This window comes from Calliphora vicina, chromosome 4 (genome assembly GCF_958450345.1).
Source record: "Calliphora vicina chromosome 4, idCalVici1.1, whole genome shotgun sequence".
Taxonomy (NCBI): domain Eukaryota; kingdom Metazoa; phylum Arthropoda; class Insecta; order Diptera; family Calliphoridae; genus Calliphora; species Calliphora vicina.
In genome coordinates this window covers 6,707,188-6,732,019 of record NC_088783.1, presented here as the reverse complement: position 1 = coordinate 6,732,019, position 24,832 = coordinate 6,707,188, and the positions used below count along the sequence as shown (strand labels likewise).

The window sequence follows — 24,832 nt, the reverse complement described above, 5'->3', positions numbered from 1 at the left end:
CAATTTTTTCTGTATTTACTTTTTTTCGTGAAATATTTAATTCAAATTAAAATTGTTCCAAATAAATATGTGTTGGTTTTAATATAACGTGCAAAACATCGCAAAAACAAAATAAAAAGTGATGAAAGTAAATGCTTTATTTGACGTTGTACCTGGTAGATTCTGCCATGATCACAGATAGATTTTTCTAGTACTAAAATTAAACGGAAGGAGAGAGAAATTTCAATGAAAATCATTAAACAAAATTACTTTATTTTCACACAATAACAAAATACATTATGAATTGGGTTTTTGACAAGGGTGTCGACTTGACTTAATTAAATAATTTTGCATTTTTTTTGGATGCTCATATAATTTTATGTTGTATATTGTTAGGATATTAACCTATTTTTTTTTGTTTGTTTTCGCCAACAACACATTAGATTTAATTAATAATTGTGGCTTCTAATGTTTAATTAATGAATAATATTTTTTATTCATTTGTTTGCCAAGTGTAGGTAGCATAAACATTTGCCAAATTTTACTATTGTTTTTCATAATAATAGGAGAAAAAAAAACTAAAGAAATTCATAAATTTACCCTAGGCTTGCGAGCCAGACAATTTTAATAGGAAAAAAGCCAAATTAACAATAATTCAATTCGCATAAACAATATACATATTAATTGATTTTTTTGATGGAAATGTACTAGTACTTGTACGAATATTGAAGTCATCATCGATATCTGTTTAAAATATAAACTTCCTTGTATGTATATTGAATTGTTTTCTTATTTTTGTTTTTGAAGCCCATAAAATCCTTCAATATATTCTTGTACATTTGAAATATTCAATCAAAACAAAATGCTATTGTTTTGATTTTATTTTCTTTAAAAAAAAAATCTGTTCATTTGCTTAAATAATAAAAGTACATTTTTATGACCGTTAAGAAAATAAAATTGTCTGATTTTCAAAATCAACAAAAATGAAAATGTGAAAATTCGTAAAAAACTAATTTTGTATTCATTTATTTGTTTTCAAGTTTTGCCAGACAATTTGTATGAATTTTTCCGCTAAAAACAATTTCCGAGTTCAATTTCCGTTACACACATAAAAAATGGTAAAACTAATTTGTAAAAAAAAGAGGAATTTTGCAACAAACAACAAATTTATATACATACACATATAGATAGAGTACACAAAGCAATTGTTTATCGAATATTGGATAATTTATGACCAAGTTAAATACACAAACGAACACAAATACAGTGAAGAGCATAAATGTGATAGTTCCCAGCAGTTTTACAAGTAGTCTATGTATCCTAGAGTTTCCAAAAAACCGAATAATTTCAAAACCGCGGTTTCGGTTTTAAAATATTAAAAACCGATCGATTTCGGTCGGTTGATTTGAAATTAATGTCAAGTTACCTTTTAGGTAAATTTAACTGCTTGGTATTTTACACAGTAGATATCTATTTGTTGAAGTTACGGGCATAAATTAAATAAATAAATAGTCATTTGAATTTTAAATGTCAGGAAATATTTTAATGAAAAAGTTTGTTTTTCATTTCTAACAGTTGTTAAGCTAAATTCGATAAAAGTATATCCAAAAACGAAAATTATCTTAAAACACCTGTAGTAAACCATTGTTAAATATATGAAATTTAATAATGGTTCAACCCTACTTTAAACCTATTTTAAGAAATTCTTTTTACTTTTTATCTTAAAAAAGAGGATTTTAAAGATAAATTTGGAATAACAGACGATACTATTGCAATTGCTAAACACAATTTCCACTCCGCTGGCGAATAAGTTCCATTTTAATTGTATGTGATTTTGTTTGATATTCCTCCGGCAGTGAACTACATGAGGTTCACAAGTGAGTTTGATTGGCATTTTTGTCATTTACTTTTAACCTGCAACGCTATATAGTAATAAAATGTGTAAATATTGTGGAAGAAGGTCCACACAATCTAATATACCCACTCCGGAATTATAACTGTGTGTTTCCACATAGAAATTCATTAAATTTTGTTAAAATTTAACAAAATGTCAATAAAAATAAATTATATAACAGTGATGTTTATTTTATCACAGAATATTCTTCATTCGAATACTTTTAATAATAATTGAAATAAACTATATAAAAAAGTTTGTACATTAATACATTTTAGCTTAATATAATTTACTAGAATCAGATATACATTTTTTCTCTAAAAATTAGTTGTTATCTTCAAAAATTTATTATTACTAAAAACAATCAGTGAAAAAAAGAAAATTAACGAATATTTTATCCTAATTGAAAGCAACACTAAAAACGAAAAAGGGGAAATAAATGAGAAGCATTGCCATCTTAGACAAAAATCAGTACATTAGTTATTATGCCTTTAACAAACGTTTTTGCATACAATACTTTTACAAATGGGTTTTAAAGCTAAAGTGTTCGTTAACAAAATTGTGTTTTAAATCTACAATAAGGTTCTTTTTTTGCATAAGACTGTAAATGTTTAATTTTTCTACTGAAAATAGATTAAAAGTAAAAACCGAAGAATAATTGTCGGTTTCGGTTTTAGGCTTTGGAAAACCGCGGTTTCGGTTTCGATTAAAACCGTACACGAAACTCTAATGTATCCCTTATAGCCAGTAATTTTCACCAATGTCTGATTGCTTGGCTGATTCCAATTTATATATTCTTGGGTCATTTGACTTGAATGTATATGAAGTGCAAAGGAAAGTTAATTGGTTCTTTAAACATTACACTTTAGTATCTCTAAGTAATCTAGAATGCTTTAGGAATTAGTTATTTTACCCAGCATAAGTAATCTGTTGGAGTGTCCATTGTCACTTAGTGTCCCTTTGTAATCTGAAGGGTAGTATGGTTGAATTAACGCGTAATAGAAGGGTTATATCAATGTTGCTGGCAGTATTAACGGGGCTTTGGACTCCCCTTTAACGACCATTGTTGTAGCTGTAATGATAGGGAAAAAGAGGAAACTATTTTCCACCTTCTTTGCGAATACCCAACCCAGTATAAGGATGATGATTATTAGTGGGGTCCCAAATAAAGGTATTAAGCTATTAATTAAACACACCATAGGCAGCCTGGGAAATATTTCTACACTTAATACCAACCGAGGAGTTATGTAAACCGAATTCTAGTAACGTTTTCGTTTTAAAACGAATTCACATATATTGGTGATCTGTAAAACCAAAGCACATGATTTACTCTTTTTACTACCGAGTAAACTAAACTGGTTCAATGTAGAAAATCGTATGTAGAAATTGTATTAAATTTATGTCCGAACATGTTAAACATTTCTCACTACGCAATAACACTTTTGCCCACCACTGTACCTACAAAATACTTATACATTCGCTAATATTAAAATTTTTTTTAACAAAATCATGTTTCAGAAAACTGTTCTTTCTTAAATTGTTTATTATTTCATTCTCTTTGGAAAAATTAAAAGCAACAAAAATCTTCCACCTAGAACAATGTTTATTAAGTCCAAAAGATTTTGATTATTTCTCCAAAATAACGAAAAATTCATGAAATTAATATAATCAAAGAGTTTTACTCGAGTAGTATTTTTACAAACAATTCAGTTGCTTTTTTGAACAAACGATGAAAACTTGCTAAGTAACGGAAGGAAAAAGTTCCAAAAATTGTAAAGAAAAAATAAAACTAAAAAACAAAAATAAATAAAAAAAAAATTTAATAATATACTGTGTAATAATGTGAATAATATATAGCCTCAAAGGATTTTGATTTTAAAACAAATAAATAAACATAAATATTAATTGTCAAGGGTAAACAAAATCAAAAGAAAAATTAATATAATGGCTATAACAAGTGATATAAATTTTACATTGAATAATCTTGGTTCAACGAATTTTAAAAATAACTCAATGTCATCCATCAGCACCGTTACAAGTAAAACGGAAACGACAATATTGAGTGATCAAAATGCGGGTCCTATTCAAAAACGTCTTGAATCGATGACAGATGATGAAATTATACAAAGAAATTTAAAAGAATTAATGGAAAAAAAAAATCGAGTAAGTTTAATTAATAAATGAAAAAAAAAGGAAAAGATCAAACATACTCGTATTAAAAAAAAGTCATTGAAAAATAAGATCAAGGAATAAAATTACTGCGCATTAATACCAAATGTATAACGGATTTTGAAAATGTATTGTAGTTTTAAATATCGGTTTTATGGTTTTATGAATGAAATAAATTATATTTTTGTTTACATTTATAATATTTTATTTGTGTTTGCAATAGACAAAAAAAAAAATATTAAAATTAAAAAGGAATTTAATATATGGAGTTAACGAAATAACTAGGATTAGTTAATGGATTAAAATTGCTACCATTTCCATTATTTTAAAGGGTACTGGTTAATACATAGATGACATTTTGATATTTCGCAACTATTTTTTGGATTATGGCCGTTGTAAGTGGAAACTGTTTCGAAATCCATTTTAAAATATTTCTACGTTTTTGTTATTAAATAACAATGATTTATTTTTATACCCACCATCAAAAAAAAGGTGTAACACATCGAAATATTCATCGCAGACCCACAAAAGTATATATATTCTGGGTCGTTATGAAATTCTAATACGATCTGGCAGATTTTTTCCACTCTATGTTTATGATGTTTGTTTGGTATTGGGTAAAATCGGTCCATGATCTCACCTAGCCCCCAAGAAATACTGTTTGAGCAGTCATACAATTTACCACAAATTAGTTCTAAGTACTCTGAAATAATACTGTAAAGTATGGCGAAAATCGCCCAACATTTATTCCTACTCCACCTACAAGGTAGCTCTCAGAAAATAACTTGAACATTCATAATTAAGGAGCCGCAGAACAAAAGGTAATTTTTTGAAAATTTTAAAATTTTGGCAAATTGATTTTTTCTAGACCCAAATATAAAAATACCAAAAAATTAATTTGTAAAAAATTCGAAAAAGTACCTTTTATTCTGCGGCTCCTCAATTGTCTTATAATAATTAATACCGTGATGAAATTGGACATAAACAAGTTTTATATGAACCTAAATCTTTCTACCAACTTTAGTGAGGATCGGTCCATAATTAATTATTTTATTGTCACATATTGATGGTGGGCAGCAATATTCGGCATAGAGGAATATAATACTCTTATTTGTTAAGATCTGTTTATTAAACATGTCTTATTTTGTAAATAAAGACATTGTAATTTTGTAATGCTTCGAATATTCGAACTATCATTATTCGAATGGAGACCCTAATAATTGAGCATTATCAATTTCATCCCACCGCCCTTATAAACTTTTATTATTTTAATAGGTAGAAAGATTTCGTTTTAGCTTTATTAGATTGTTGACATGAAAATAAATTCTTCCAATAATTAAGGACAAAAAGGATCAACTTGGGTAGTAACGCTCAATTTATAATCATTGTTATTTGATACAAACAATCTAGTTTTAGTAAAAATAAACTCAAATTTTTTTAGTTTGAAAATGGTTTTTTTGTAAATAAATCAAATACTTTAATTTATAAATAAATTAAATTTGGATCCTATTAAAACTAATGCCCCAATTCTGTTAGACTATTTAGGACGAATTTTCTTCTGTTCATATTTGAGTTATAAGTTTTGAATTCTATAAAACAATAATGGTTTTTGTCTAGGATTACGGCATTTAATAACGTAAAATATTTGATTCAGTAAAATATTGTGGACGATTTTAAATATCAAAACAGACGAATACAATTTTGTAGTCTTCTAGAGTAGTATGAGTACTTTTTCTTCGAGTTGAATGAAAACAATTGCGAGATAAAACTAATCCGGGAATACCAGCAATCGTACATACACTTATCCTCCTTCGTAAGAGAGAAAAACATCTATGTGAAACTAGCTCATATACATAGATATCTATCTATGTTGAACACGCTGAGAAAGCTTTTTAAATGCCTTATCGGGGGGGCTTATCGCCGAACCAATACGGATTTACCAAGGGAAGATGGATGTTTGATGATATTCACGAAGTACTAGAGATGGCAAAGATATCAATAGATTTTTGCATCATTATAAAATTAGATGTCAGAAATGCATCTAATATTGATAAATAACGTGTTATTTTGGGTGCATTCAGAAATAAGGGCGTATATTTGCAATACAATAGCTGACTACTGACTAATAACAGAATACTATTGTATGAAACAGATGATGGTTTGAAACGATACCAAATAATTGCAGGAGTTCCAAAAAAATTTCATACAAAACATTATTGCCAAACGATTAAAATATATAAATCTAATAAAAAAATTAGAAGAAAAATTTATAAATTTAAAAAAAAATATATCTTGGCAGTAATAACATGATAATAACGTAAATCATAGAGACAAACCACGTACCCAGACGAAAAAAATATATTGTCTTACTGAATCGTAACTTCGACTACTTTTCTTCCTCAAACAAACGAAACAATTGTCGAACAGAATTGGGGTATAAATCTGTTTTTGTTATACATTTTCGTGGAGATTATTTTACAATCTCTAATTATAGAATTTTATCGTAATTAGTTGCATAATATTTAACCGTCTCAATCCATGTTTCCCAATGATAAATAGGGAGAGGAAATTCAAGATAAATTTCTCTAAATGTGTCTACACTATATGGAGCTTTACAAGAAAAAGGTTAACATTTGAAATTATGTTGTCCACATTTTCATATGAATTCATTATAGTTTCACAATCCCGATGGAGAGGAGCCTGTGTTATTTTCTATTAAAAATTGCAATGGCCTAAAAATAATTAAAAAGTCTTGCAATAGTTCAATGATTAGTTTTATTTGCCAACTATGACATTTCCTCTATTTCTTCCTTTCTCACGTTTCGTCTATCGAGTCATTTGATATGCCTATAGCTTCCACAATCTCTTGCACTTTTAATCTCCGATCGGCCAAGAACAAATCGTTGATTTTTTTAATTGTTTCTGGTGTAGAGACCTCAACATCTTCCATGCTTGTACGGCCACAATAAAATTCAGTAAACCAATTTGTTACCATTGAAATTGATTTATCAAGCTTAGCCTTAGTTTGCGGTAGTCGGCTATCAATTAAAATTTTGACTGGAGTCAACTGACAGATGCCTGTTGATAGGATCAGTGTTGCTCTTTCAGTTAAGTAGCTTTGAAAATACTCCGTTTTTCAGGAAAGTAATATTTTATTCCAAAAAATTGTTTTCACTATAAAAATTAAAAAAGTGAATCGTTAATAAATAACTAATTCATTAATTGAATTTGAGCTTAATTCACTAAAATCCTAATTCGGAATTAAAAAGGCCAGCCATTAATTCAGGCGCGGATCCAGGTCAACCATTTGCGAGGAGGGGTTTGTATGTAAAATTAAAATTCGTTCTACGTATTTTTTTTTACTTTTTTATATTTTTACGTTTTAACCTTTTCAAAAGGTTGGTATATTTCCTTTAAATAAACCGGATACTTTTGATTGCAAATAAAAGCCGTTTAGTAGTTTAAAAGTTGTAACAACTCTTTATTTATTTAAAATGTACAACAACCACAGAATTAAATAGTCACTCAATGTTTTTTATACACGTTTATAAATTCGCAGATATACAGACACACTTTATAATGTACACGAATTCACTTGAAAATACAACACTCAGTGGATGTTTATTCGAATAGCGTCTCTGATAAACTAACTAACGACTGCAATCTCTGCCACTATTTATAACACTGCTATCTGCACTCTAGATTGTTCTTTAACTGTCAAAGCTTGTATATTCGAAGCCTAGAGCACACGCCATCTCTGGTGAACTTTATACAATGTTCTTTAACTGTCAAAGCTCGTATATTCGAATTCGAATAACCAACGTTTTGTAATTCCTATTTCACCTTATCTGGATCCGCTCCTGCATTAAGTCCATAAAACCATTCTAAAGAAAATTATTTTTTATCTTCATTTTATTTAAATATAATTTATTCATTGTTGAATTATTGACAGACATTTTTCTCTTTTGAACTAATCTAAACCTGTGTAATACACACTCTACCTCTTCAACCCCTCGCCCACAAACTTCGTCCGTCTGTCCTTCAATTTCTGCATTGTAAAAATATATATTTGTTCTTCATTAAATTTTGTTTTTGTTTCAATCATTTGCAAAATTAACAAATTTACTTAAACCTTTTGTAATAGATTTTAATTTAAGAAAAAATTAATCATTCGATACAATTTTAATGCAATTTTGTAAAGTATTTCAATTAAAGAAAATTTCAAAGATTCAATTAGGAATTAATTCTATAAAGAATAAATTATATAAGCAATGAATTCAATACATTTGATTTACAAAGAAATTAAGTCAATGGATTATGAATTCATTGACATGGTTCAAAGATGCAATTTATTTTGATTTCGAAAATGGAATTATGAATTAAGTCTTTCATCGTATTTGGTTACCATACAACAATATTGTTTTGTTGAAGTCCATAACTTAATTTGCGTTACAATTTTTTTAACAAACAGTCTGTAACAACTGTTTGCAACATTTATCATGTTTTCATTTGCTTGAAACTTCTATTTACCAACAATTTTGATAACATGCTGGTATTAACATTATAAGTATAATGATATTAACTGTTAAAGCTGCTAACATTAAATATCCTAAAAGCTCTAAAAATCAAACATTCTAGTTTTGTCCGTTATATAATTCATGAAACTACTAGAATATGGAATCCATTCTGAATTCATCCTAATACTTATATCGGCTGAAATAAATTATAATTATGTACTTAATTTTTACATTATTTTTAACAAAAATGTATTTTTTGTACAATACAATATCGTTTTTTGCTCAGTGTTGATTTATATTATTACATATAAGATCTGGATAAAAATTTCTTTAACAAAATCAAAATATGTAATTCTGTTTATTTTGATGAAGACATCAATAACAACAAACTGAATGCAATCAATAACATGTGACATGACCTGAAATTCATAAAAATAACTTGAGCTTGTTGATAAACAAAAACAATGCAAACTTGTTTAAAAATATAAACAAAACATTTGCTATAAAATAAATACATAGAGAAAATTTATATCGCAATTTATCTAAACTATGCAATAATAAAAATAAATATTCAAACAAGTAAAATAAGACACAGAGGCGCAGACACTTCACAAACAAAATATTTCAAAAATTTAGAAATTTTTTTTTTAGATTTTTACCAGATCTTGATAAAAAGATTAAAAATAAAAACCAATTCATCGATATGGTATGAATGTGAAACGAAGGAGAGTGTAATCAAATTATTAAAAACTCAATAAACTACACAAGTATGTAAACAATATTAAAAATTTATACTCTTCAGATACTCGCATGTTTTGTAGTATAATAAATACTCGTACTTATGGAGGTGAAGTGTGTGAATTGGTTTAGTGCATGTCTGCAATTTAATTTTTTCACATCATTTTAAAAGGTGATGATGATGATAAGTTATTTTTGTTTGTTTCTGTTTTTTTTTTTAAATTCAGTGATGATCTATTTTTTTTCCAGTTTTTGTGTACAAACATTTTTACATACATACATACATAGTATGTACATATTTTGTTGGAAAAATAATTTATGTTAGTTTTATTTTATGTCTACCATATGATTAAATAAATTTTTTTTTTTTTTTTAAATTTTTTTTCTTAATTAATTTTAGGAAGAACGCAAGGCCAATGGTCGTTTGGTGGCAGTAATTTTGGCTTCATTAGTCATATTTTTGGCTATTTATCATGCATGGATACGAAAACCTAACAACAAGTTGGCTGGTGTTTTGGTGCCGGCCGTTATAATGTTGTCATTTGGTGGCTGGGTTGTTGTCTTGGCTAAACGTGATAAAGCCAGAAGACAAATGTTTGTAAGTAGTACATCTGAATAATAAAATGCTAATTGAATAATAATCCACGGGAGGTTATCAATAATATAAAATTGGAAATTAGTTCACGAACTGTTAGCCGCAGTGCAAATGAGGCTGGTCTTGGATGATATCGCTCGCGAAAAAACCTTTTATTTCTAAAAAAAAACCGTATTACTCTCATATTATTTTCTAAAAAATATTTAAACTGGTCGAGAAATTGGTACAAATTTCTTAAGAATTTTTTTTTGGATTATGACTAGAGTTTTTCACGGGAATTCCCGGGACGAGAAAACCCGGGAATTTCGCAATATTTTCAATCCCGAAATACCGGGAAATTGTGCGAGAATTCCCGGGAATTATTTTCCTTAGTTTTATTTGATGTTTTTTGAACATGACTTTCTCTAAAAGATTCTTAAAGCTCCAAAACAAATGCAGAAAATTCATACAACAAAAAAATATATAACCCAAATAGACCAATAACAAGTTCATTATTTAAGTTATTCCAAAAACTTGAGAATGTTCAGGGCTGTCACAAAATTCTATTCCGATCGAATTATTTTAATATTTAGCTTTTCCACAAAGAGTAAAATGAAAATTTTGGGAATAAAACAACCTTCGGTTAAATTGAATTTTGTTTAATATTTTTGGGTTTTCTTCATGTTTTAATTAACATCTACTTAATTTTTAATTTATAAGCTAAACATTGCCAATTCAGAATTAAATTAAATTGCTAATAAACAAAATTAATTGGAGTCTAACGAAGGTAGAACAAAATCTAATGGAAATTGAAGCCATTACGATACAAATGACAAATGGTGATAGTTTTGTATATAACCAGAATTAGAAATCGAGTCAGTTTATTTCATTATATTAAATTTTTATTGTTTTTATTTTATTAGTATCAAATTACATTTTAAAACCAACACACATTTTTTAGATTTTTAACGAAGCCTACATTCTTCAAATTTAATAATTTGTTATATGCGGGAATTCCAGGAATCCCGGGAAATTTCAAAATTAATCCCGATTTCCCGGGAAATGAAAAAGTACGGGATAAGAAAAACTCTAATTGTGACCTACATTTTAACTGAATATTTGGGAAAGTTTTCATTGTATATTTTATAATAAAATTTAAAAATAAATTTTAAAATTAGAAAAAATTTAAAACAGGAACCTTTTCTGACACAAAATGTTGTCAACATATGGATTTGTCAGAAGCTAAAAGCCTAACAAAATAAAAATTAGAGTGATTTCCAAAATTTATAAAAATGATAAAACGGAAAAAATGGTTGTAGTCACTCATCATAAATTAAATAATAGAAGAACAAAATTATTTCCAAAGAATTTAAAACTAATTAGATCGTAATATGCATAACAAAATTGAGAAATTTTCGAAAAGTGGAGTTAGGTCTTTTAGCTTCTGACACATCCATTTAAAGGTTAATCATACCCTCATAATGTATTACATTTTTAACTTTCAAAAAAGAACTAAAATCATTGCCATTTATGCAATTTTCTTTTATGTAGCTTCTAATAAATCTAAAACTTTTAATCGAAATATATATGGTATTCAGGCAGCCGTCCAAAACCTTAGTTTCGTTCAGCTCACTTGGGTCCAATAAACGTTCCCTTTGTGATAATCGAAATATATACGAACTATTTCTTAACGCAAACGAACTTCAAAAATCCATAACAAGAGCAGCTGTTTAAAAATTGCTGCTTTTCTAACTCTTGATGGCGAAACATGTAGCATATTTTTGGGGTTTTAGGGCAACATTATTTGAAGAAGGCAGGATAATTACATCATTTATACCAGGAAAAAAAAACACTGTGCAGTGCAACAAATTTTATAGAGTCCATAGAAAATTATTTATAGAGTCGAGACAATCCTGATACAACAAGAAAAAGCATTTACTAACATGTATTTTGTTGTTGCAATAGTTAGGATTTTTGACTTACTTTTTTATAATTAAGTCTCGTGTCTATCTTACCCAATGACAATGTTATTTTTAAACAATTTAGCATTTATGTATTTAATTTTGAATCACTATAGATCGGAAACTCTCCTGTCAAAGACCTAACTCAGTTGTCAAAAACCTAAATACAAAAACAATACTTGCTTGATTATTTTGAATATTTTATTGTATGAGATTTTTTTACTAGTTTCCGTTCTATGTGTATTGCTCTATAGTTTGTTCTACAATAAATTCTCAACTCTTCATTATGTTTTTTTTTTTTTTTTATTCATTTCAGGAAAAATATTTGGAGGAAATGGCTTTAAAAAATAAACAAGAGCTGGAAGCAAAATCGAAAACAAAGTCAAAGAAATCGCATGACAAAAAATTATCCAACGAAACATTATTACACTATGAAAATGAAATAACTAAAGACCACCTGCCGAGGCCTACAACATCCATACTGAAAAACAATGATCATCGGAAACATCGCAAACACAGAAACGCCTCAAACAGTGACGGTTATAGCACTACGTCATCATCAAGCTCTAAGAAATCATCACATTATGCCACCAAAGATTTACGCGTTAAAAGACCCAGTATAAGACAGAAACTATTTCGACAAACTGGCATCTATCACATGCCAGCGACGACAGCAAATGCAACACAAACCCTGGTGCAGGCTGTCATAAACTCACCAGTGCCACAGTGTACGCCACCACTGATAGATGTGGTGGCGCAACAATACGCTGCACCCACAACATTGATGGAAAAGAAACGTAAACGTTTACAAAGATTAGACGCTTTACAAGTGCCGACGATGGTGCGTATGAGTTCGGCACCATAATAAAATAATAAACACTCATACGCTCTAGGTTTAAATTAATAATATTGTACATGGATGGATGTACGTCATGCGATGCTGCAGCATCCTTAATAAGTGGGAATAAAAACAGGAAGTAATTAAAAATAGTATAAAAATAATTAAGAACAATGTTGTTTATAAAATGTACGTGTGTGTTTTCATTTTCTTATTTCTTGAGTTTATTTTTTATAATGTGTATTTTAGATACTTCTTTTTTTACAATAAAAAAAAACGATTTTTTTAAATAATAAAAAAAACTGAATTAAAAAAAATGTATGTAAATGCAAATATTTTTTAAATTAATTGAAATTTCACTTTCTTTAATGGGTTCCTAGTGCAAAATACTTAAAAATTTTATATGTGTGGAAAACCACACACCACTTTTGAAACATCTCGTTAACAAAAAATATTTTTTAGTCATTGCATAGGCTAAATCAGAAAAATATTAAATGGTTGACCTGGATCCGTGCGACACGAAATTTCATTAACTTTGTGTGGTTTCCCACACAAGGGTGAGATGAAGGTTAAGGTAAGAGTTCAACCATAGTTATTTTTTATTACAGGTGTGTATCAAAACCCGTCAAAATGAATGCGAAATTTGTATTTTCCCAAAAAAGCATATAGAAAGAGTCGAGCTGAAAAATTGCGGACATAAAAAGATATTTTAAAGAAAAGCCCAGCAGAAACCTGCCACTTTAGTCACACAATGGTACTGTGCAGTTAATTAAAATTATTATTCTTATTGTTTGTAGCAGTATCATGTGTTTAATTGTTTTTTGTTTGTACTTTTCATTTTGGCTCAAATAAATTACTATTTAAATATGTATAATAAGTATACAAATGAATTTGTTTTGGTGAATCGTTTTTTTTATACATATATATATTTGTGCAATTTGGTATTTAAATTTTTAATGATTTCATTTATTTGCTTAAACATTTTGGTCGACTCCCTGTTTATTGTTTTTATTTATATTATTTTTTTTTTAAAAAATTTCAACAGACATATGGGGAGATCATTTTGTTGTATTTTTGATTTCATTAATTGTTTATACTTGTGGCTTAAGTACAAAACCAAAACATTTAAATGTTTAATTAAATTTTTAGCTAAAACATAAAGGTAAAACATTTTAGCTGATTAATTTATGTATGTAGTATTATGTATTTCATTTGTTTAGTAAAGTCTTTATTTAAAATATCTACTTAATTATATTGTTTATATTTATTCTTGCATACAAAGAGAGTAGGTGCCGCCACAATTAATTAATTTAGTTTACTATAAAAATAAATAAAATTTTGAATTATAATTGTGCAAAAAATAATATTTAATGAACGTATAATAATTATAGAAACCTAAACACAAAGAATTTTAATTTGTAAAGACTATTTCGTTAACAATAAAATTGAGAAATCGATGTTTAGTTCTTTAAAAAGGGGAAAAATTGCGTCTGACACCAAAATATTTCCAAAATCCATTCGAGTAATGTTTGTTCAATTAATCGAACAATTTCTAGAATTTCTCCAATCATTGTCGGAATCGGTTTTGCAAACGACAGAAAAAGTACATTGGTCTCGTGAAATCGAAAGTTATCGGTAAATGTAAAGTTATCGGTAAATCGGCAAATGTACCTTTTTTGTCATTTTCAAAACCGATTCCGACAATGAGTGGATTCTATGATAACCCCGATTCAAAGTTTTGGCCTTTGTTAGGTATGACCTTTTCCCATCATTCTGGCAACATATTGATTCCAAGCCAAAAGAACTGCTCATTAGAGTTTTTCTTTTCCCGCACTTTTTTATTTCCCGGGAAATCGGGATTCATTTTGAAATTTCCCGGGATCCCTGGAATTTCAGCCTAGAACAAATCATTCAATTTTAGGAATGTAGACTTCGTTAAAAATCTAAAAAATTTCTTTGGTTTTAAAATGTAATTGGATACAAATAAATAAATCCACTAAAAATTTAATATAAAGAGATAAACTGACCCGATTTCTAATTATGGTTATATACAAACCTGTCACCATTTGTCATTTGTATCGGAATGGCTTCAATTTCCATTTAATTCTGTTAATTCGCAATAAATAAATATATATTGTTACGAAATTGTACTTGAATTCAAATATAACGATTTTAAGGGCTGATTTAAAAGTAGCATAATGCTTTCAAATAACAGTGCTGTAATAGCAAACTGTAACATATCTGTGGGCATTATTAAATAAAATCTTTCAGTTGATTTGATCGTAAGTTGGCAACGCTGTATTCGAATATTCAGTTAAAGAACATTGTAGAAAGTACACCACAGATGGCGTATGTATTAGTAAGATCTAGAATATTCGAATTTTGACAGTTAAAGAACAATCTAGAGTGCAGATGGCAGTGTTATAAATAGTGGCAGAGGTTGCAGTCGTGAGTGAGTTTATCAGAGACGCTTTTCGAATAAACATCAACTGAGTGCCTTAAAGTGCGTTGTATTTTTCAAGTGAATTATAAATTGTGTCTGTATTTCTGCGAATTTATAAACGTGTATAAAAAAAAACATTGAGTGACTATTTAATTCTGCTGTTGTTGTACATTTTAAATAAATAAAGAGTTGTTACAATTTTTAAACTACTAAACGGCTTTTATTTGCAATCAAAAGTATCCGGTTTATTTAAAGGAAATAAACTAACGTTTTGAAAAGGCTAAAACGTAACAATATATATATTTTTAATTTTGAATTGCATTGTTTAGCTTATTAAATCAAAAATTAAATAAAGATGTTAATTAAAACTGGAAGAAAACCCAATAATACACAGTACAACATTTTTCAGTTCATTGCTTTGGGACTCAATTCTGACAATTGCACGTGAAAGTAGCCTCAAAAATAAGAACTTCTGCATCATTAGTTTTGTCAAGTTGGCTGCCGTAATGATTTAATGGTCACCTTGGATGCACCTTTTTCGGATAGGTATGTTCCGTACTTTTTTTCTACTATTCAATATCTACAACTTTGCTTCAGCCACAAAAGAGATATTCCGTACGGTATACGAGCTATAACCGTGCTAAAATATAGAAAAAGTGATAAAAATCCACCTTGAGGAAAAAAAATTCCTATGGCCATTAAATTATTACGGCAGCCAACTTGACAAAACTAATGATGCAGAAGTTCTTATTTTTGGGGCTACTTTCACGTGCAATTGTCAGAATTGAGTCCCAAAATCATGTGTTGTACTGTGATATTAAACGAAATTCTATTCCAGCAAAATACTAAAATAATTCCACATTCGATCTGATAGAATTTTGTGACTGCCGTGAACATGAATCTTCTGCATTTGTTTTGGAGCTTTAAGCATCTTTTAGAGAAAACCAAGCTAAAAAAATCACGAATCCCGCGAATTCTCGCAAAATTCACCGGGATTTTGAGATTCAACATTTTTCGGAATTCCCGTGAAAAACTCTTCTGCTCATCTTTTGAGGCCAAAAACGAATCAAGCCACTATCAGATACTCTGTTACTAAGTAAAGCGTATCCCAGAGAGAGCGTTCTGCATCGATCGAAACAAATAGTAGTCCCGGGCGACTACTATTTCTTTCAAAGTTTGGACAAAATTTCTCAACCACTTCTTTCTAAATAGTTTTTAACAGGTACTGCTACATGTCACCTTGTGTTGTCATGGTGGAATATTATGGTTTCATGTCTGGCCGCATATTCTGGGCTTTGTTGCCCAGTGCTCGCTTAAAACGAATCAGTTATATTCGGCACAAGATCTGGCCAGATTTCAGCAGCTCATAACAGAAAAGACACTTTTGCTCCCACCAAATACAGAGAATTACCTTAGCGCCATGGCTCTTTGGCTTTGGTGTCGATTCGGCTGGTTGGCCGGGCTTTACATACGATCTCTTACGCTTCGGGTTATCGTAATGAATCCATCATCGCATGTAATGATTCGGTGCAAAAATCATTTGCTTTTATAGAGTTCATGCATAATTTCGGACATGCAAAATCGTCTTTCAAAGTCTATCGGCTTCAATTTGAATGATACCCAATTTCCCAGCTTTTGGATGAATCCAGCTACTCGCAAACGTTTCGAAATTGCTGCTTGAGTAGCTCCCAATTATTTCACAAGCTGTTTTTGAGTATGACAATAATCTTCATATAGTAATGGTCTTTAAACTTTTTTGGCAGGCTTGGACGATTTTTGTCTTTTCTACTTCTGAACAGCACAAACCATCTCTATCACGTTGAAACCGATAGTAACCGAACAACAAGTGAGAATGACAGATATGGAACCTTCAAAACGTCATATAAGTTATTTAAAACAAAAACCGGATTCAAAAAATACACCATCTATTGTAAAAACCACATTTTTAAGTAATACACAATTTCAATTATTCAAATAATTTAAGTTTTAATTTAAAGAAAAATCGAATAATTTGAATCCCTATATACATATACATTAGGGATATAACTTTTGACATTTTTGCAAATTGGCATAGTCGAATAGAGCATTAAAAAATATGAAAAACCACGGTATTATTTTTTCGCGGTTGTTAAAATGTTCACGCACCAAACGCAATAGAGTTTTTCATAAAATTGTTTCAATTATTTTAAAAAACAATGGCCCATAATCATAGTCAAACACTAAAGTCGGTTCTTTTTAAAAACAACTTTAAATTAAAAATCCGCTTTATATTATTTCCCAACTATAGTCAAAATAAAAGTGTGTTTTAAATTGAACTGACTTTAACTGGGTGCCACCTCAAATGTAGAAAATGTTTTCATACAATATACAACAAAATACAGACAAGTGGCACCGCTGAACAGCTGACATAGAAAATTAAAATAAAAACTAAAAAAGGTAAACTAAAGAAAAAAGTTTTTTGTGGTGGAAAAATGGAAAAGATAAGATTAATATCATATTTAGAATATTTTGGTACTAATTTTATTGATAACTGTTCAATAATTGCAAAATCCCTGCCAAATTCTTGTAACTTAATTTTTTTTTACTTTTTGCAGAACTGTTTTACATGGCGAAGAACAGCTGATGCTGTTGTTAAATGAGTTAATAACATCTTCAGCTTGTTTTATATTTACAGTCGACTTTAACGTCAATAATATACTTTAACATGTCTATGGTAGACCTAAAGTCCACTCTTAAGTCGTATTTACGACTTTATTTCTATTAAAATATACTTTATTTCTGACTATGATTATGGGCCAATATATTTTATTTTAATAATAACTGCGGACATACTTCAAAAGATAATTTTTAAATAAAGGAAGTAATGAAATTACTTAGAGTAAGTTCGGGTAATGTGGTATAGCTGCTTTTCTCTAAAACTAAGAGCATATGAGTAGCGGTACCAAGCTTAAGAGTTTTATGATCTCAGAAAATTCACATTGGGTGAGTGTACTTCATTTTTGCAGGTCATGGAAATAGTCAGTTGTAAAAAATCAGCATTATCTTATGGTAGACTTTTTTTGTGATCTGTTAAAAATTCATTTTTTTCTACAATCACGTGTTTTAAACTTTATTAATTTAATTAAAGTCAAATGGGAATATTTTGCTACAATATAGTATATTTAGTGTATATGTTTAATTTTATAATAATTTCATTAAACCACGTGGTCGGCTAATGTGGTATAGCTAAAGAATTTCAAGCAAATAATATGCCAAAGAAATTCACATTTCTTTGGCATATTATTTGAACGCTATCTGAGCTATTAGAAACAACAAATGAACATTTTTTTCGCATCAGTCATTCAATGTCTCCTACGAAGCGAAGAATGTATTGAGGAGCTTCTGGTAAGCTTGGTGAGCCGCCAACTTTAACCGCATCCATTAAAGATGATTTAAATAAAACGCAACTCATTTACAAATTAAAATACTATGTATCGGTTATGCGGTTTGGTATACAATATTAAAAGAACATGGTGTACCACATTACCCGCCAATTTTTTCAATAGCTTGTATATGGGTGTTTTCTCTTCTTCCCAAATTTCTCTGAAACTTGAAATTAAAAGGCTTTTTTACATTCATGGATGTAAACATAACACTTGTAGCAAAACACCAGCTGAAAACTGTTCCAATCGAATTAAGATTCTAAAAATTATAGTCAAATAAAAAATAGGTATACCAACCACATTACCCGAACTTACTCTAATAATATGAAATTATTTATATAATTGTTCAGAGAAAAAACTAAATTTGGTTTATTTTAGAAATTGGTGTTGGTGCGTGATGTTTTTGATTCCAAATGACTTAAAAAATAAATTTCATTTCATCATTGGCCATCACGTGGTGGTATTCCAAAAAATTTCGCCAAAATTAGTTATACAGTGCACTCGCGATAATATGAACTAATTAAAACTAGGCCAGTTCACTTTTGCAAGATTGTTCATATTTGCGAATGGCATCTAATTCCCATCTACAGCTAGAGAAGTCCAAAAATTATTAAGTAATTGAATTAGAATTTAGCCACTACCTGATTTACGTTAAAAAAAAAAAATATGAACAGCTCACTTCACTAAGTTCATATTTTAGAGTACCCTATGGAAGTAAAAAGTGTTCATATTTCGGGGTGTTCATATTATAGCGAGTGCACTGTATAACTAATATACATATGTAGACATCCATACATACATTTAATACGAATTAAAAATATTTTACGTTTCGTAGGTGTTTGTAATAAATAATTCTTATGCACCATTTTTTTGTTTCTTAAATATTATTTATTAAACGATCAGTCGTTCGTATTACCCTCCCTCAAACACATGAAAATTACCTTGTACTCAAGCATATTCGTAATTATTTTTAAGGCGAAAAGAATTCACACAAATTCCCCTCAGCTTCCTTCAATTTAAATATTCAGACAGATTACAAATATGTATACATAAATAAATCTATATTGTTTTTGCAATTATTACTTTATTACCAAAAGTTGTTTGATAGAAAACATATGTCTTGAAATGCAGCGATAGCTAGATTTCGGTTGCATTCATTGTTCACACAAATATTTTTTATTGGCATGTTCTGTTTCTATTGCAGTTACTTACATACATACATACGTTTCTTTATTTCATGTTTGTATATTTTGTTAAGGAAATTATTATTTAGTGAAAAGTTAATTGATCCTAAGTATTTGAAATTATGAAGAAGAAACGTACAATATAGTTATACATACTTGTTCTACATGTGCATTAGCTTTTCAAAACATGCGTTTTAATTTTTACTCTTTTGTTAACAAGTTCTTTTTTTTTTTTGAACAAATATCACGTATAATGAGGAAATTTTCGAAAAATGTGTTGGGGTAATTAAGGGATACAAGTGTAATTAATTTGGGTTTTAAATTTCGGAAAAAAAATATATTGATTAATCAATATATGGATTTACAACGTAATAAAAAAACATCATCGCAAAACAATCGCTTACTCGATGACAGTGAGCAACAATACAATGGAAAGTTTTTGAAATTTATATTCCGTAATTTCCGTTTCCAAAAACATGACCTTTTACCATTCTCAAAAATAAAAGAAAATACACTGAAAAAAGTTTCAACATAAATATTATAATATGATTTCATTGATTTCAATTCATAACATTTATTAATACTTTCTTAAATAGTATGACTTTTTTCATATTTTATGTTTTCAAACACAATTTAGAATGCTTGGAAAATATACATACAGGTATTTATAGACGGCAATACTGAGTATTAACACTTTTGAAATTTAAAATATTATTGAAATCATTCAGTATTTCAAGAAATCGTTTCGAAAAAAACATTTATTGTTTACACGATAGTATTACAAATATTTTATTTCTTTGTTGATTGATATTTTTCTGCAAACTATATTTTTATTTTATATTTTCTTGACATTTTTGTTTTCCATATTTGTATTTATAAATACATATCCGATACATATGAATGTTTTATCACGTTTAATGTACATATGTATATTTTTAAAATTTCAGATATTGTTGATTCATCTTGAAATATTGGCCAATATACATTTTGGAACTAATTCATTACACAATACACTTATAATGCACTTTTTTTTATAAAATATTATTAAATTTATGTAAAAATAGCAAACATTTTTTCATTATTATCGCTCTAAATCCTTTAGTTTACGATTTATAAGCAATTTTAGTTTTTTTGCATTTTATATATAAAAATCGATTTTTGATAGAAAATACAAGTGATCACAGATTTTCATTATTATCGCTATAAACCCTTTAGTTTACGATTTATAAGCAATTTTAGTTTTCTTAGAATTTTCCATATAAAAATCGATTTTTGATAGAAAATACAAGTAATCACAGATTTTCATTGTTATCGCTATAAACCCTTTAGTTTACGATATATAAGCAATTTTAGTTTTCTTTGCATTTTCCATATAAAAATCGATTTTTGGGTGAAAATATAAGTGATCACAGATTTTCATTATTATCGCTCTAAACCCTTTAGTTTACGATTTATAAGCAATTTTAGTTTTCTTTGCATTTTCCATATAAAAATCGATTTTTGGGTGAAAATACAAGTGATCACAGATTTTCATTATTATCGCTCTAAACCCTTTAGTTTACGATTTATAAGCAATTTTAGTTTTCTTTGCATTTTCCATATAAAAATCGATTTTTGGGTGAAAATATAAGTGATCACAGATTTTCATTATTATCGCTCTAAACCCTTTAGTTTACGATTTATAAGCAATTTTAGTTTTCTTTGCATTTTCCATATAAAAATCGATTTTTGATAGAAAATACAAGTGATCACAGATTTTCATTGTTATCGCTCTAAACCCTTTAGTTTACGATTTATAAGCAATTTTAGTTTTCTTAGAATTTTCCATATAAAAATCGATTTTTGGGTGAAAATATAAGTGATCACAGATTTTCATTATTATCGCTCTAAACCCTTTAGTTTACGATTTATAAGCAATTTTAGTTTTCTTTGCATTTTCCATATAAAAATCGATTTTTGGGTGAAAATATAAGTGATCACAGATTTTCATTATTATCGCTCTAAACCCTTTAGTTTACGATTTATAAGCTATTTTAGTTTTCTTTGCATTTTCCATATAAAAATCGATTTTTGATAGAAAATACAAGTGATCACAGATTTTCATTGTTATCGCTCTAAACCCTTTAGTTTACGATTTATAAGCAATTTTAGTTTTCTTAGAATTTTCCATATAAAAATCGATTTTTGGGTGAAAATATAAGTGATCACAGATTTTCATTATTATCGCTATAAACCCTTTAGTTTACGATTTATAAGCAATTTTAGTTTTCTTTGCATTTTCCATATAAAAATCGATTTTTGGGTGAAAATATAAGTGATCACAGATTTTCATTGTTATCGCTCTAAACCCTTTAGTTTACGATTTATAAGCACTTTTAGATTTCTTTGCATTTTCCATTAAAAAATCGATTTTTGATAGCAAATACAAGTGATCACAGATTTTCATTATTATCGCTCTAAACCCTTTAGTTTACGATTTATAAGCAATTTTAGTTTTCTTAGAATTTTCCATATAAAAATCGATTTTTGATAGCAAATACAAGTGATCACAGATTTTCATTATTATCGCTCTAAACCCTTTAGTTTACGATTTATAAGCAATTTTAGTTTTCTTTGCATTTTCCATATAAAAATCGATTTTTGGGTGAAAATATAAGTGATCACAGATTTTCATTATTATCGCTCTAAACCCTTTAGTTTACGATTTATAAGCAATTTTAGTTTTCTTAGAATTTTCCATATAAAAATCGATTTTTGGGTGAAAATATAAGTGATCACAGATTTTCATTATTATCGCTATAAACCCTTTAGTTTACGATTTATAAGCAATTTTAGTTTTCTTTGCATTTTCCATATAAAAATCGATTTTTGGGTGAAAATATAAGTGATCACAGATTTTCATTATTATCGCTATAAACCCTTTAGTTTACGATTTATAAGCAATTTTAGTTTTCTTTGCATTTTCCATATAAAAATCGATTTTTGGGTGAAAATATAAGTGATCACAGATTTTCATTGTTATCGCTCTAAACCCTTTAGTTTACGATTTATAAGCACTTTTAGATTTCTTTGCATTTTCCATTAAAAAATCGATTTTTGATAGCAAATACAAGTGATCACAGATTTTCATTATTATCGCTCTAAACCCTTTAGTTTACGATTTATAAGCAATTTTAGTTTTCTTTGCATTTTCCATATAAAAATCGATTTTTGGGTGAAAATACAAGTGATCACAGATTTTCATTGTTATCGCTCTAAACCCTTTAGTTTACGATTTATAAGCACTTTTAGATTTCTTTGCATTTTCCATTAAAAAATCGATTTTTGATAGCAAATACAAGTGATCACAGATTTTCATTATTATCGCTCTAAACCCTTTAGTTTACGATTTATAAGCAATTTTAGTTTTCTTTGCATTTTCCATATAAAAATCGATTTTTGGGTGAAAATATAAGTGATCACAGATTTTCATTATTATCGCTCTAAACCCTTTAGTTTACGATTTATAAGCAATTTTAGTTTTCTTTGCATTTTCCATATAAAAATCGATTTTTGATAGAAAATACAAGTGATCACAGATTTTCATTGTTATCGCTCTAAACCCTTTAGTTTACGATTTATAAGCAATTTTAGTTTTCTTTGCATTTTCCATATAAAAATCGATTTTTGATAGAAAATACAAGTGATCACAGATTTTCATTGTTATCGCTCTAAACCCTTTAGTTTACGATTTATAAGCAATTTTAGTTTTCTTTGCATTTTCCATATAAAAATCGATTTTTGGGTGAAAATATAAGTGATCACAGATTTTCATTATTATCGCTCTAAACCCTTTAGTTTACGATTTATAAGCAATTTTAGTTTTCTTAGAATTTTCCATATAAAAATCGATTTTTGATAGCAAATACAAGTGATCACAGATTTTCATTATTATCGCTCTAAACCCTTTAGTTTACGATTTATAAGCAATTTTAGTTTTCTTTGCATTTTCCATATAAAAATCGATTTTTGGGTGAAAATATAAGTGATCACAGATTTTCATTATTATCGCTCTAAACCCTTTAGTTTACGATTTATAAGCAATTTTAGTTTTCTTAGAATTTTCCATATAAAAATCGATTTTTGATAGCAAATACAAGTGATCACAGATTTTCATTATTATCGCTCTAAACCCTTTAGTTTACGATTTATAAGCAATTTTAGTTTTCTTTGCATTTTCCATATAAAAATCGATTTTTGGGTGAAAATATAAGTGATCACAGATTTTCATTATTATCGCTCTAAACCCTTTAGTTTACGATTTATAAGCAATTTTAGTTTTCTTTGCATTTTCCATATAAAAATCGATTTTTGATAGAAAATACAAGTGATCACAGATTTTCATTGTTATCGCTCTAAACCCTTTAGTTTACGATTTATAAGCAATTTTAGTTTTCTTTGCATTTTCCATATAAAAATCGATTTTTGATAGAAAATACAAGTGATCACAGATTTTCATTGTTATCGCTCTAAACCCTTTAGTTTACGATTTATAAGCAATTTTAGTTTTCTTTGCATTTTCCATATAAAAATCGATTTTTGGGTGAAAATATAAGTGATCACAGATTTTCATTATTATCGCTCTAAACCCTTTAGTTTACGATTTATAAGCAATTTTAGTTTTCTTAGAATTTTCCATATAAAAATCGATTTTTGATAGCAAATACAAGTGATCACAGATTTTCATTATTATCGCTCTAAACCCTTTAGTTTACGATTTATAAGCAATTTTAGTTTTCTTTGCATTTTCCATATAAAAATCGATTTTTGGGTGAAAATATAAGTGATCACAGATTTTCATTATTATCGCTCTAAACCCTTTAGTTTACGATTTATAAGCAATTTTAGTTTTCTTAGAATTTTCCATATAAAAATCGATTTTTGATAGCAAATACAAGTGATCACAGATTTTCATTATTATCGCTCTAAACCCTTTAGTTTACGATTTATAAGCAATTTTAGTTTTCTTTGCATTTTCCATATAAAAATCGATTTTTGGGTGAAAATATAAGTGATCACAGATTTTCATTATTATCGCTCTAAACCCTTTAGTTTACGATTTATAAGCAATTTT

General features: G+C 28.2%; 1 protein-coding gene across 1 annotated transcript; it reads left to right on the top strand.

The window, feature by feature from the left end:
- Window positions 1-3,775: 3,775 nt before the first annotated feature.
- Window positions 3,776-12,987, top strand: LOC135956841 (uncharacterized). The gene is made up of 3 exons (XM_065507437.1): window positions 3,776-4,036; window positions 9,698-9,895; window positions 12,149-12,987. The coding sequence occupies exons 1-3, from the start codon at window positions 3,818-3,820 to the stop codon at window positions 12,695-12,697; spliced, it is 966 nt and encodes a 321-aa protein (XP_065363509.1). The 5' UTR covers window positions 3,776-3,817; the 3' UTR covers window positions 12,698-12,987.
- Window positions 12,988-24,832: the final 11,845 nt, after the last annotated feature.

What these genes read in the sequence shown, in the direction of transcription:
- LOC135956841 (XM_065507437.1), top strand. Translation starts at nt 3,818, where the DNA reads ATGGCTATAACAAGTGATATAAATTTTACATTGAATAATCTTGGTTCA. An exon ending in TAATGGAAAAAAAAAATCGA is followed by an intron (nt 4,037 to 9,697) that starts GTAAGTTTAATT and finishes AATTAATTTTAG; the next exon opens with GAAGAACGCAAGGCCAATGG. An exon ending in AAGCCAGAAGACAAATGTTT is followed by an intron (nt 9,896 to 12,148) that starts GTAAGTAGTACA and finishes TATTCATTTCAG; the next exon opens with GAAAAATATTTGGAGGAAAT.